General features: G+C 37.9%; 2 protein-coding genes across 2 annotated transcripts; both read left to right on the top strand.

Annotated features, from left to right (window-relative positions):
* Nucleotides 1–5,727: 5,727 nt before the first annotated feature.
* LOC9305387 (protein GLUTAMINE DUMPER 1) lies at nt 5,728–6,864 on the top strand. The gene has a single exon (XM_002869270.2). The coding sequence runs from the start codon at nt 6,152–6,154 to the stop codon at nt 6,623–6,625; it is 474 nt and encodes a 157-aa protein (XP_002869316.1). The 5' UTR covers nt 5,728–6,151; the 3' UTR covers nt 6,626–6,864.
* A 6,467-nt stretch (nt 6,865–13,331) lies between these two features.
* LOC9305386 (ADP-ribosylation factor 1) lies at nt 13,332–15,599 on the top strand. The gene is made up of 7 exons (XM_002869269.2): nt 13,332–13,537; nt 13,665–13,703; nt 13,837–13,899; nt 14,362–14,492; nt 14,904–14,951; nt 15,095–15,225; nt 15,301–15,599. The coding sequence occupies exons 1-7, from the start codon at nt 13,435–13,437 to the stop codon at nt 15,332–15,334; spliced, it is 549 nt and encodes a 182-aa protein (XP_002869315.1). The 5' UTR covers nt 13,332–13,434; the 3' UTR covers nt 15,335–15,599.
* The last annotated feature ends 200 nt before the right edge of the window (nt 15,600–15,799 follow it).

The following is a 15,799-nucleotide window of genomic DNA, read 5'->3' as shown; positions in this document are numbered from 1 at the left end:
CAAAAGAGCACAGAGTATGCAGAAGCATCAAACTCAGACAATGAAGCCATGTTATCACTTTGATGATGAAAGCCCAACTCCGTCAGCCACGTGATTCTTTTTAACCAAATGAAGGCTTCATATATTTTGTGATCTGTCACTTATAATGGAAAGATTCTCTTTCTTGACACTTCATAAACTTCATTCCAAAAATCTTCAACTTGAAAGAAAAAAAAAATTTGCAAGACACAGCTTTAGAGGTCTCCAAATCAACTACTCTGAACCGCCATCATTCTACTCTGTTCTCGGACTCCGAATCCAATGCCCTCCTACCAGAATCTAGCTCCGTAAGTCTAGAATGTCTCTGCACAATTTCATTTCATTTCGAGTTTAATTGGTCGCCCATTTGATGTCTCCACTATAACTGGTCAGATCTGAAACTTTAGCTGACATGTGCCCGGAACAGATTGAACACGCTCGAATAAAACGCAATCCAACTGTCAAAAAATTAATCTCACCGTTGACACTTAAGACAGTAATAGCAAGAAGCTCACTACCAAGTTTCAGCTCGATCAGATTACTTTTAGGACTCCAAACGTTGTCTCGAAGATCTCATCTCGTAACTGATTTCTGAAATTTTTCAATCCCGTAAAAAAAGATACTCTTCCCTCCTTTGATGTTGCAATGTAGATCTTCTTCGCTTTCACTCTTCCATGCTTATGTTAAACAAGCTACAACCTCTGAAACAATCTTAATATCCACAAGTATCAGGTTCATTCAACTGAGACGGAATCTTCACACAATCTACACCTTAGTCTTGTAATTTGCAGCGGAAACTGAGACTTAAAGTCTCAAAAACGTTATGATCTCAACTCATGCCTTCCTCAACTTGAAACAATCTGATACTTTAGAGATCACCAGAATCAAACAGTTCCTAGAAAATGTAAAATTGTCCTCCCTAGAGCCTCAGGAGCAATATAAGCCAGAGTATACCACATCGTATGAAAAAAAAATGCCCATCTTGACGAAATCTTCATGAACATATGCTTCTTGATCTGTCTTGATGCAGAACACAAACGGAGTAGCAAATCAACCCGGAAAATTATGAAATTTGGTGAAAATATCCACAGCAGTCATACAAAGCCACGAGAGAAAACGAATCACGATTTGGGTTTACGGTTTGAAAGTTATGATCAATTCTGCAAGACAGATTCGGAACGATACAAACCGACGAGCATCCAACTGTAAGAGCAATTTCCCATCAAACCACAAGGAACCAGAAAATGATCTTTATATCTTTGAAAAGATCTCATTCTCAAGTTTTCAGAACGTCTTTCAGAGATAAAATCCGAGGTCTGTAGCCAAAGAAAACGAAGAACCAAGAATCAACCATGAGAATATTCTTTCGACCTTGCTCACCAACCTTTGTAGACTTTTCATATTATCTTGTTTCATTACTGTCTTCTACAGTATTCTGATGAGACCTTTCATTACCAGTAGATTTTCCATGAAACTTCTTCTCGATTCCATAAACGCAAATAGGCAAGTTGTTTCAATTTCTGAAAATTCTTGAGCTTTCGCTTTAACCTTTGAAAATTTTCTCTTGAAATTGCTGTTCACGTTGAGCTTCTCCATAATAAAATTCTTCTTTCTTATCCAATAGCGACAAGCACCGATGCAATCCCGATCAACAGTAACACATCCTCCAACATGTACGTCATAACCAGCATCGCCTCCATCACTGATTAATTGCAGAGTTATGAAAAATTCATCTTTGCTTATATTCTCTCCATGAATCTCCTACAATATCAAGCAACTCTTCTACATTGAAGCACTTAATCCAGACCCATCTATCTCTGTCACGTTCAACGGCAACAACAAACTCATGTGTCTCTGTCAATGGACCAATTTCTTTTCTGGTGATCCCATTCTTCATCGAACCTCCGACGAGGAAAAACAAAATGCAAGTTTTATTTTTCTTCATACCAGACGACAAGCATTCTTGTTTGACTCTGATCCGCTTCAATTTTTTCTCAGAAGCTTAAGCTTTTGGTTTCAACATTTCTTCTCCCCCTTGTTGATTGTGTGTCTCAATAAGGCAAAAAGCCAAGACAAGACACATACAACAACACAAAACCAAGAAAGCTTATCAAATGAATCAAACTTCTAACCTTCCAAAATCTGACAAACTCAATTTCTGCTCCAAAGAACCATTAAATCCAAAGCCAGCCAACATGTCGACAATAGGTAAGCTCCATTATCACAACCCATAAACTTAAGCATAACAGAGACAACAAGCGTATACACCCGACGCTAATTTTCTTTTCTGCAACCGAGAATCACCAGTACCGCTCAATACATTTACCTTCTAGTTAGTACAAAAACTGCAACAGAGAAGGCTTGCAGGGAGGGAGACTTTAAACATCCATCTCAACTGAGAGGAAAATCCTCAATTTTCAACCTCTTTTCTGAAAATCATCATAGAAGCACCAAAAGTAATATCAATCTCTTGAGCTTCCAACGATAAACATAATGGATGCAAGACACTTCATTTCTTGAATCTTTAGAGTTCCATGTCTCATATGCGCCGACATCTCAATCAAGAGCTCCAAATCAAGAGATTTTGATTTTGCTTTTCAAATGCCCAAATTAATGCCAGCAATGACCACCAAGACTTGAGACAATTTCCAGGAACTAGAAATCCCATCATAGGAGAGCTCCATCCCCGCTAATCTTAACTCTGGATCTTGTTTTCTCCTCCATGGTTTTAGAAACTTTGCTTTTCTCGACCACGATATTCTAAGTGTGAGTTGAGAAACGATCTTCATGTTCACCGGTTTTGAATCTCCTCAATTGCATAGCCAATTTCTTGCAATGCCAGAAGCTTGCTCTTTCCAGCGATAGCTGTACGTGACTCTAAACACACTTTTCTTCAAGATCAAAATTTATTAATCCTCTTCTTCTTCTTTCAAGATCTTGAAGCTTGATTAAATTCTGAGATGACCTCGTTTTACTCACAGAGAAGATTCTTACCCAGCATCTTTAGAATGAGACCATCATCACTAAAACACATGATGTTGACAATGTCCGGATGTTGACCGTTGACATCGTACCCCACCACTTCACTTTGTAGCTTTAATAGACTTCATTTGTTCAAAGCAGAACATGATAGAGGCATGAACTACTAACATCATCTTTATCTCGCGGATCTTATCCATCATGTCTACCATGCCCGTATCCTTCTCTTGACCCTCAGAGGCGCAGAATCAAGACGCACTCCAGATTTTGATCAACAACTATGAGCAACAAGCGACAATTTCTTTGCGGACAATCCTCTCTATGAACCAATGGAGCTGACAACCTTTTGATCCTCTTTGCTTTGAAACTTTAATTCCTCAGAGCTTAAGAACACAAGCTGATCTAGGAACAATTAATTCCAACGCTTCTCCTCTGAGCTTTACTGTATACCTCTTTTCTTATAGATCAAGATCTTGGTTCTTCATCATTTCTCTAGATGACATGAATCGACTTTGCTTCAAATTTCACCTTAGGGCTCTGAAAATTCCAGTGCCATTCATACTTTTTTTTTCTTTCCAACTTTGTCCTCTTTCACTTAGATCTTCAATTTCACAAGACTAAAGGAGAAAACAAACTCTCTTTTCATTCCAATAGAACCTGACAGCCATGAAATACAAGGAATTGAAAAACCATTTCCGACATGGTTTGTGCTGTCAGTTACCTTGGTTCTTTTCAGTTTTCATGAAGAGACGGAGAAGAAGACACTCGATGACTGATCATTCTTATTTTCCCAATCTGATTCACACGTAACCAAGCAACCAAGAGGAGAGAACATCTATTCCACACGTGCTAAGATGCTTTTTCTTCCAAAATTACACCAAATTTAATTAACTTCTTTTTAGGGGCCTAGTTTAATTAAATTAGATATTGGGCCACCAATCTTGAACTGAGCCCAAACCACAACGAACCACTCTCTCTCGACGGCTTCTAATCTCGACGGCAAGAGAATCGTGAAGCTTCCTATGAACAGTACTGCAACTTCCGGTGTACTGCACTAAAAAATCTGACGAGTTTGACGTCAATTCCACCGTCTTCATCATTCTCCCTTTATTTTCCTTTCTTCAAATTCACCACGCTGGAAAACGATTTCGATTTTACTTCTCAAACAACAAGAGCAACTCTTCTTTCTCATCTAGCCACACATCCAGGATCTAACCTGTTAGAGACAATAATCTCAGGTCGGTTTCCCGCTCTGATACCAATTGAAATTATTATATGTGTGCTAGATCTATACGTTTGTATGATGAGAGAGTGTAACGAGTTCGTATGTGCATAAAGTAAATGAGACACAAGAGATTTGTTAACGGGGTTCGGTTAACCTACATCCCCGGGACCAAGTCCAGAAACCATTCACTAGAAAAGGCCGCAACCTACAATTGCTATATGGTATCCACCACTCTTTTCTAGAATTACAATGAAAGAAAACTACTACTCCTATTGTCTTTTCCGACGAGTATAGCTTCTCAACAAAACCATCAAAAGATCTCTCTATCTTGTTGATGGGGCAACGTCATAAACATGTGTGCCTCTCTCGATAAACCCTAGACGCGCAAGTCTTCATGTTGCCGTCTCTTGGTATTTATATCAAGTGCCAATAACTCTAGAAGACTTAAGCCACACTTCAAGTCTCTACAAGCAATTGGGCTTAACTTGAACAATGGCCCACGACCCACGTGGCCTTCTTTGCTTTCACGCTAGAAAGACTCAATCTCGATCTTGTTCCAACAGCTTCAATAGTGTTCCAACAATATCTGCACTTTCAATAACAATCTATAAGATTGGTGCTTCACCACATAAACAACATGAGATCTTAAATAATCTTATGAACTTATCCATATCTCATAATGCAAAAAAAAAGAAGAAGAAATCATCACATATATAGCCTGGCTAGAGAGCAAGAAAAGAAGAGAGATAGGCTAATATAAATATGTCAAGTCAAAAGCACCAAAGCCAATTGAAATTTTGGAAATAAGAAGAAAAACAAAATGAAATTGTTGGCACTTTAACCCACAATCTCACTCTCTTTCAAATAATCTTTGTTCGCTATTATTATCGTGAAAACATTGTCATATTCCACTACACCCCCAAATCTAAAATGCTCTTTCACTATGTCCTGATTAGCTACATTATAAGATATGAATCTTTTTTTTGCTAAGATATAATATATACATATATTAAAATGTCTACGTGAAATGGATAATACATCGATTTCAAAATATGCCTCTATCTGTACGGACTATGTATATATCAAGTTATCAAGTATCAACTCTCAAATCACCGTATTTTATTGTTTTCAAAATAATGAAAAATAAAAAGTGGTTAGCTGTCCAGTTCTGTTGATATATGAAATGAAACGATTAATTATATAACACTGTCCCTTTTTTTTTATTTGTCAACATTAAATTTTAATTAACTAACAATCCCAAGAGAAGAGATTTCATCAATTTCACTTGTCCAGCTGTAACTTTTTACAGTATTCAACATTTTTTTGTATGTAAGTTTTGTTTCTTTTTGTAATCAATTTTGCCAACTTCATGTTACTAATTAATCAAAATCATATTCAATCACTAAGTTATATATTTAATACAAATGCTTTTTTACTATGTACAATTTTACCGCACCGCTTAAAATATGGTTATCAAATTAGGCTATTAGAGACACTTGAAGACTTATGGCGTCTAAAAGCATCGTCAATGTCTTGATTGCTTTTAAATGAATGTAACCATTCATAAAAATTACCATGTAGGGTAAATCATTTTAATGAAATACTTATATTTTGTGGGGCGTTTTTAAGAAATAAATACGTTATTTTCTTTAATAAAGATACATACGTTGAGTTCACTAGGGTTAAGAAAAAGAGTTGGTTCCACTAAATTCCATCAATTAAATATGACCGTCACTTTCTTTGTCCCCAAGTTGCGTAGACCTATAAATATATCTCTTTACCTTCTCCTCTGTTTCATACTCAATTACTCATCTTTCCTTTTTCCACATCAAGTTAAGAAAAATAAAAACCAAAGTAGAGGAAATTATCTCCAAACACACACAACACAAATCAGAGAGAAACAAAAGAGATTGCACAACAACAACAAAAATGAGACCGTTGAGCGTACAGTCGAAGTTTGAAGATGTGGCGACATCAACCTCGGTGAATCACCACGGAGTGACGCCGCAATCACCGTGGCACTCGCCGGTTCCTTACCTCTTCGGCGGTTTAGCGGCGATGCTAGGACTAATCGCCTTTGCTCTTCTCATCCTCGCTTGCTCTTACTGGCGCCTGTCTTCCTCCGGCGAAGGAGATGGTCAGAACGTCGATGAAGAGAAAGAGAGTCGGTCTGGAGATAAGGCGGCGAAAGGAGCTTACGAGGAGAAGTTTCTTGTCATAATGGCCGGAGAAGACTTGCCGAGGTATCTCGCAACACCGGCGATGAAAAAATGTACGTGTGGTGGTCACGAGGGTAAAATGGTGATTTCTCAGGAGGAAAGTGTTGCCAAAGAGGAAGAGAAGATGAGAGAAGGTGAAGAGAAAGTGAAAGATACCGACGAAACAACAACTACAAGTCACTGAACCTTTTTTTATATTTTAACTTTTTTGTTCTTCTTAATTTACGTCTTTTTTCTTCTTCTTTTTGAGAGTTTCCTGGGGAATTGTCCTTCTCATGATTCCTAGGAATGTAACTAAATTTTACTAGAGAGCAAAATTTTGGGGTTTTTTTACTTGTTCTGTAGTGTTTATCGTTTGATCTATTAAATCCTTTTATTCCAAAATTTTGTAGTTTGAGGAAATATTTAGTCACTTCACCAAAACAAATATTGTAAATGCGGTTTCATACGTGGACATGTGTGTACATCCATATTATATTTAGGATTCGATTGTTCCAACCAATTCCTACATTTATTTGGATTCATACATTTTTGAAAATATATTGTTACAACCTTAATATATTGATTAAATAACTTTTAACATTTTTGAGTGGAAATACCTGCTAATTCAGAAATTTCATCTGGTGGTTAGGTTGAATACTACACACAATCACAAAAATTGTACTGTAAAAAAACCTTGCATGTACTTCAAACTGTTGGCTGTCAAAACAAAAAGTACTTCAATCTGTCGACAGCAGAGCTGTCTGATCCATATACGCCAATTTTCGCTTTCTTTCCCGTTTTAATTTGGCAAGATATGTTTTCCTCATTCGAAGAGATTTATGAGGTGTAGTCTTAATAAAAACATTTAGAAACATTTGCTGTATTTACAAGCAGATTAAGAAGAAAATCATCAGAAACAAACGTTGACTACGTATATAATTTTAGGTCATGAAAATTTTAGGTCAATACATCTAAAACTTAGATTTATGAACAAAAACATACATCGCCGACAGTTTTTCTTTAATCCTTTAAAAATCACTATAACATAATGTTACTACTAGGCTATAAGAAAAAATCATTGATAGAGTAGTTCCACTTCCACGCGATTTTTTTTAATTATATCGGCCGTTCTCCAAAACTTTTAAGTCTAAAGGTTTACTACTACGAAATCTTTCAAAATTTAGATTACTACAAAGATCTTTTAAAATACTATTCGACTTGCAAAGATGTTTCCCAAAAAAAAAAAAAAAACAGTCTGATTCTCATGCACATATTAGATTATTAATAAATTACACAAATATATCTAGTCAACGGATCTGGAGAGCTTGCATTTGTAATTAACGTTTAGAAAATCTTTTAAATGAGAAACTGTTATTCTCCATTATATTTCTTTTTCAGAAAATCTTTTAAATGAGAAACTAATATTCTCCATTAATCCCCTTTTTTTTTTTGCGTATCTAGTTTAGCTAATCTGTGTGTCAAATATGGGACACGTTTCAGATAGTAGATGGGTTGATTTTATCATAAGATAACAAAAAGCATTAGATTCTCTTTTGACATTTTTCACACCTTTGAGCTCTTTCGAGACGCCGAGTAGCCGCGTCTTATTAAACAAACTTCCAAACAAATTCTCTTCCATTTGGTGTTTCCTTTTTCTTTTCTATTCATTTGTTGTATATTTATTTTCATTCTAACTTTATTATTATCATTTATCGTATATATTTCCGTACGTTATACTTTTTTCCTCGACTTTGTAATTGTTTACTTTATAGTAGCTATGCGATTTAGACCGCGTTAGACATACAAACACTGTGAATAATAATAAAAAAAAAAACTGTATTTATTTTTTATTGGACGATACACTGTTGGATAATTCAAGACTTAAAGAAGAAGTTATCTCTTAGAAGAAGAAGCTTCTAGAGATAAGTAAGGATATTCACAAATATGTTTTAGATAATGATAAAGTATCTAGATAGAGTTTGTGTTTAACCAAATCCAAATAGACTTGGGAGATGTCCAAGTTCTATATAAATACAAGGGTTCATGGAGAGATGTTCTATGAGACTTAGAGAGAAGAGATTTAGTTTTGTGAGAGTTTCTAAATCTAATAAAGAAGTGTTGTTCTTTATATTCTAAGTTCTAGCAATCATAACTTTGAATTGGTATCAGAGCTTGAAGGAGAAGTACCGATCGAAGACGACGATCAAAGCTTCACGTATCCAAGATGGGAGACGTGGAACCTTCAACACGAACAAAAGACATTGGAGCCCCAACAATCCAATGCCCTATGTTAACAACAACAAACTATACAGTTTGGGCGATGAGGATGAAGATCTTGTTAAGTGTAAGCGAAGTATGGGACACCATAGAACCAGGATCAACGGACAGAAAGAAGAACAATGTAGCGACAGCTCTTCTATTTCAATCAATCCCCGAGAGCCTCATCCTACAAATTGGAGAACAAGGCACGGCAAAGCTGCTGTGGGCTGCGATCAAATCTCGTCACCAGGGAGCAGACCGTGTTAAAGTGGCAAGACTCCAAACCCTAATGTCACAACTCGATCGGTTGAAGATGGAAGACACCGACTCGGTTGATGACTTTGCGGGTAAGATTTCGGGAATAGCTTCCCAATCTGCGTCTCTCGGAAATACAATTGACGAAACGAAGTTGGTGAAGAAGTTCTTGACAAGTCTTCCTAGAGGAAAATTCATACAAATTGTAGCTTCTCTTGAGCAAGTCCTAGACTTAGAAACAACGGGATTTGAAGAAATAGTAGGGAGAATAAAAGCTTACGATGAGCGTATAAGGGATGAGACTCAAGGAGAGGATCAAAGTAAACTCTTGTTTTCAAACAATAGCCACGGAGGCTACGGCGGAAACAGAGGAGGTTACGGAAACAGAGGAGGACGAGGTTTTGGTAGGGGCAGAGGAAACTTTGGTAGAGGTAGGGGTCGAGGGAGATTCAATAGCCAAGATCAAGGAGCAACAGCTGCGGAAGAAAAACCAAAATCGAAAAGAGATCGTTCCAAGGTAATATGTTGGAGATGTGACAAAGCGGGTCACTTTGCATTGACATGTCCCGAGAAACCAATGCAAAACCAAGAAGCTAACCTAAACGAGACACAAGAAGCCGATGCCTTATATGTCCATGAAGTCGTGTTCCTTAACGAAGATAAGGTAATCCCTAAGAACTATGATAATAATAACAACTCGAGTATTTGGTATTTAGATACCGGTGCAAGTAACCACATGTCGGGGAACAAAGATTTCTTCTCAAGCCTAGATGAGAACGTAAAAGGTAAAGTGAGGTTTGGCGATGGCTCGTGTGTGAATATCATTGGCAAAGGAACGATTGTCTTTGTGTGCAAGACCGGAGAGAAAAGAGCTCTCAAAGACATCTATCTCATACCCGAGCTAAAACACAACATATTGAGTCTTGGACAAGCAACTGAAGGTGGGTGCGAAGTACACATGAAAGAAGACATGTTAACACTAAGTGATCCATGTGGAAAGTTGCTTGTAAGAGTCACAAGATCTCCAAACCGACTCTACAAAACCCCGATGAAAATAAGCAGTCCAATGTGTCTACTTTTACGTGATGATGAAGAAACATGGAAGTGGCACTCAAGACTTGGACATGTGAGCTTTGGTGTCATGAATAATATGGTACAAAAGGAGATGGTCGAAGGAATGCCACGAACTCTACATGAAAAGAGTGTGTGTGACGTGTGCTTAGCCGGAAAACAAACAAGAAAGTCATTTCCGATAAAAACAAGCTTCCGTGCAGCACAAGCATTGGAATTAGTTCATGGCGACTTATGCGGGCCAATCTCACCACCAACACCAGCTAACAACCGGTATGTATTCGTCTTAATTGATGATTTTTCTAGGTACATGTCGACCATGTTGCTAAAGGAAAAGAGTGAGGCGTTCGATCGGTTTAAAAAGTTTAAAGAAGTTGTGGAGAAACAAACCGGGTTAACCGTGAAAACTTTTCGCACCGATAGAGGAGGAGAGTTTACCTCAGCTCAATTCACTTCCTTTTGTGAAGAAAAAGGAATAACAAGACATCTTACTGCTCCTTACACACCACAACAAAATGGTGTAGTTGAAAGAAGAAACCGGACATTAATGGAGATGACAAGAAGCTTACTTAAGGCAATGAGGATTCCGAATCACTTATGGGGAGAAGCTGTTCGTCATTCAACCTACCTCATTAATCGAGTTCCTACTAAGGCTTTGAAGGGTCAAACGCCTTACGAGTGCTTCACGTTCAAGAAACCGAACATAGAACATTTGAGAGTCTTTGGTTGTATGGCCTACGCTAAAATCAATGGACCACATCTTAAGAAGCTAGATGAAAGGTCAAGGAGCGTGGTCAATCTTGGAACCGAGCCGGGTTCTAAAGCCTATAGACTCTATGACCCGGTCTCAAGGAAAGTAATTGTTAGTAGAGACGTGGTCTTCGATGAAAAGAAAGCTTGGAACTGGTCATCTACAACAAATGAATCCAATGATGAACCGGGTAGGTTTAAACTCACTTGTGGAGGTATTATAGATAATGGAGATGGATATGGTGATGATCAAGCCAATGAAAACCATAATCCGGATCAAGATCCTATAGACCAAGACGAGGAAGAAGAGGTAGAAGAAGAGGTAGAAGAAGAGGAACATGTTGACAATGCCATGAATCAAGGAGCAGAGAATCAACAAGTAGTGACTAGATATGGCCGTACGATAAGACAACCTAGCTACCTTGATGATTATGTGTTGCTTGCAGAACAAGAAAGTGGTAGGTTACTACTTACGGTAGACGGAGAACCCGAAAATTACTTTGAAGCTGAACATCAAAAGGAATGGATTGATGCAATGCAAGCCGAGTTGGATTCAATTCTCAAGAACAAGACATGGGAACTCGTTGATAAACCGGTTGATGTTAAACCTATTGGTCTTAAGTGGATTTATAAGATCAAGAAGAAAGCGGATGGCTCGGTTAATAAATACAAGGCAAGGCTTGTAGCTAAAGGCTATGTACAACAACAAGGCATAGATTTTGATGAAGTGTTTGCTCCGGTGGCACGTCTCGAAACTATACGCCTTCTCATAGCCTTAGCAGCAACAACTGGTTGGGAGATTCACCACCTAGACGTGAAAACTGCATTCTTAAACGGAGACTTAAAGGAGTTAGTCTACGTAACTCAACCGGAGGGTTTTGTGAAGAAAGGTGAGGAAGATCGAGTGTATCGACTTTACAAGGCTCTATACGGCTTACGACAAGCTCCTAGAGCATGGAATGTAAAACTCGACCAAGTCTTAAGAGAGATGGGCTTCAACAAATGTATCAAGGAACCGACGGTATATCGGAAGAACGACAAGAAGGACGTCTTGATTGTGGCTATCTACGTGGATGATTTGTTTGTGACGGGAACCACACTTAAGGTCATCAACGAATTCAAAGAAGATATGTCAAAGAAATTCGAGATGTCGGACCTAGGGAAGTTAACGTATTATCTTGGCATAGAAGTGATTCAAGGAGTGGATGGGATAAAGATAAAGCAAGAAAGATACGCTCAAGGAATTCTTATTAATGCTAAGATGGAATCGTGTAACTTGACTCATACACCAATGCATCCAAGTCAAAAGATTAACAAGTTGGAAGAAGAACCAGAGATTGATGCAACCGAGTATAGACGAACCATTGGTTGTCTTAGGTACCTCCTACACACAAGACCGGATCTCTCCTTTGCTGTTGGAGTTCTAAGCCGGTATATGCAAAGTCCAAGAAATTCTCATGGGATTGCGGTCAAGCATATATTAAGGTATGTAAGAGGAACAACAAACTTTGGTTTGTTTTTCAAGAGAGACGGGTCAAGGAGAATCACCGGATATAGTGATAGTAGTCACAATGTTGATATTGACGACGGAAGAAGCACCGCGGGACACGTTTTCTATTTTGGTTCATCACCGATTACTTGGACATCACAAAAGCAACCTAAGGTCGCATTGTCCTCATGCGAAGCGGAATTCATGGCAGCTACGGAAGCCGCGAAACAAGCTATATGGCTTAAAGAATTGTTGAGTGAGATACTAAGCGTTGAAGGCGAGAAGGTCTTACTAAGGATTGACAATAAATCGGCTATAGCTTTGACCAAGAATCCGGTGTTTCATGGGAGAAGTAAGCACATACTTTCGAAGTATCATTTTATTCGGGAATGTGTGGAAGACGGACAAATCGAAGTTGAGCATGTATCCGGAGAGGTCCAAAAGGCGGACATTCTTACCAAGCCATTGGGAAGATTCAAGTTCAAGGAAATGCGGGACCTAATCGGTGTTGAAGAGATCAAGACTCCCAAAATTCAAGTTGGAATTAAGGGGGAGAATGTTGGATAATTCAAGACTTAAAGAAGAAGTTATCTCTTAGAAGAAGAAGCTTCTAGAGATAAGTAAGGATATTCACAAATATGTTTTAGATAATGATAAAGTATCTAGATAGAGTTTGTGTTTAACCAAATCCAAATAGACTTGGGAGATGTCCAAGTTCTATATAAATACAAGGGTTCATGGAGAGATGTTCTATGAGACTTAGAGAGAAGAGATTTAGTTTTGTGAGAGTTTCTAAATCTAATAAAGAAGTGTTGTTCTTTATATTCTAAGTTCTAGCAATCATAACTTTGATACACAATTAAAATTTAAAATATGATGTGAATTTCAAATATAATAAATCTCTTTTTTTTTGGTGTACATAAATAAAAAACTTTCATATGATATGATTGTGGACTAGTTAGATAAAAAGTCCAAGAAATGAGAATCGTTATGTTGGTTGGTTATCAACATATTAGTGGGCTCAGATAATAAGTTTAGGCCCATATGTGTACCGCTAGTTAATTTAGAGTGTTTCGGAATTCTTCGTCTTCCATTGTCTTCTCCTCTCTGTGAAGAGAGCTCAATGGTCGAAGAGACGAATCTTTCTTAGATCGTATGATCTGATTCCGATCAGAAGAAACAAGAAGATGGGAATCGTGTTCACGAAGTTGTTCTCTTCCGTATTTGGGAACAAAGAAGCTCGTATCCTCGTCCTCGGCCTCGACAATGCCGGAAAAACCACAATCCTCTGTAAATCATTCTCTCTGAATCTAAACGCACTTGTGATTACTTTGAGATATCTAAGTAGCTATGATTTTCGATTCAATGTTTTTTTGTGTCTTGAGTTGCATTTCTGCGTGGACTCTGTGTGTTTCAGATCGGCTTCAAATGGGAGAGGTAGTCTCCACGATTCCGAGTATGTGTTTCTCTCCATTTTATCATCAATTTTGGTTCGTTTCATTGAATTTATGCGTCGGATCTTGGAGCTGCTGAATCTGATGACATTTCGAAGGCAGCTGATTTGATTTCATGTTGTTCCCTATCTGCAGCTATTGGATTTAACGTCGAGACAGTGCAGTACAACAATATCAAGTTTCAGGTCTGGGATTTAGGTACGTTTCGCTAATGAAGATGATATATAACATTAGATTGATCTTAGATCAAAGCGTGCACTTATATGTCCACTTAGTCTTCTTTAGTGTTGACTAGTAGATTTCAAGGGCCCATGATAGCAGATCTAACTCTAATGTCACTTGAGAAACTAGAGTTTTTTATATGGAAAGATTGTAAAACGATGTCAGTGATCTTATACTGATGAATAACTGTGACTTAATGAGACTCTTATTTTAAATATGGATGAGAAAGAGTTCCAGATTTATTTGAAGGCAATTACTTAAAACATATTCTTGTGGTTTTAGCTCTTTGTAGTCCATTGCTCTGCATAATTTTCATGCACTCTTTGTACCTCAACCAAATTTTGTAGATTCTTACTTTGGTCACTATTTACCACAGTTGCTTTGATATATTTAATTGATTCGTTGGAGAATGATTAACTAGAATTTTCTTGTTAACAGGTGGACAAACGAGCATAAGGCCATATTGGAGATGCTATTTCCCAAATACACAAGCAGTGATTTATGTTGTTGATTCGAGTGATACAGATAGAATCGGAGTGGCGAAAGAGGAGTTCCATGCAATTTTGGAGGTAAACTACTGCTAAAGTTTCCTCTTCCGATGTAATTGGTTTATTACTCTCTTGATAGATGAGGGTTACACTTTCACGGTGGTGGTAGCTCTACTGGGTATACAATACCAGCTCTGTTTAGAAACTGTTCTGGACGCTATAAATGTTGCTACTCAATGTTCTTAGAATGTCAAAAAGCCTTGCGGTTGATGACACCAACCTGAGATCTCTCTGGTTAGTAGCTGAGGGGAAAAGTCAAAGCCGGTGTAGTCATAATTAGACATTCTTGGGAAGGGAACTGGTGACCATGACTTGCTGTACAGTTTTTTTTTGTGTATCATTTCAGAGCTGCTCTTGTGGAAGTTTTGATTTTTGCCTCTAGAGAATGCTTTTATCACTGAGGCTATTTCGTGTTTTGGAACCTATATACAGGAAGAGGAACTGAAAGGTGCAATGGTTCTTATATTTGCAAACAAGCAGGTTAGTATTACCTATGTCAAGCTGTTTACCTCACCGTCAAGTTCTAATAAATTCACCAAGGCCACTGTTATAGAGAGAAGCAGTACCACATTTGTTTGGTTTTGCATATATGTAATGACAGTTCTGTTAATGTGATATAACAGGATCTACCAGGTGCACTCGACGATGCAGCTGTGACAGAGGCCTTGGAGTTGCACAAGATAAAGAGCCGTCAATGGGCAATCTTCAAAACTTGTGCTGTGAAAGGGGAAGGACTTTTCGAGGGCTTAGACTGGTAAGCGCATGAGAAATAATCCCAGAAAGTTTTTGTTCAGCAAAACTCTCATATAATATGCTTCTTCTCCTTCAGGTTGAGTAATACCTTGAAATCAGGGAGTGGCTAACATCATCTCTCACCACAAAGCAGGAGTGTGTAATCATCTTCCCTAGTGCTAGTTTTGCATTCTTGGTCCACAGAGTTGATAGCTTATCAATTATAGACAATAATATCTAGTTCAATACCGACCCCCTGTGAGCATTTGTAACTCGATACTAACCCATAAGGATTACTAAAATACACCTTATTTCCTTCTTGTTCTGCAGTTCTGCTTTCTCTCTCTAAACTTGAGTCACTTTGTATTATCATTTCCCAACTAATGTTTTCTTATATATGTTCCACAATATACAATACCTCGTTTTTTCAGTAAACAAAATGTGTTTCCACATCGATGGACTCGCCTGGGACGTATGAAAAAACAAGTAATTATTCGGTCACACATGTACTAACTATGAGAAGCTAAAGTGATCATATTCATTAGCTATTTTTGAGGTGAGTCAGTTTTTGAAGAGCAGCAACAGAGTCAAAATCA

Source organism: Arabidopsis lyrata (genome assembly GCF_000004255.2).
Source record: "Arabidopsis lyrata subsp. lyrata unplaced genomic scaffold ARALYscaffold_7, whole genome shotgun sequence".
NCBI lineage: Eukaryota > Viridiplantae > Streptophyta > Magnoliopsida > Brassicales > Brassicaceae > Arabidopsis > Arabidopsis lyrata.
The sequence above is the reverse complement of the archived record's forward strand: the minus strand, read 5'-3'. Positions and strand labels throughout refer to the sequence as shown.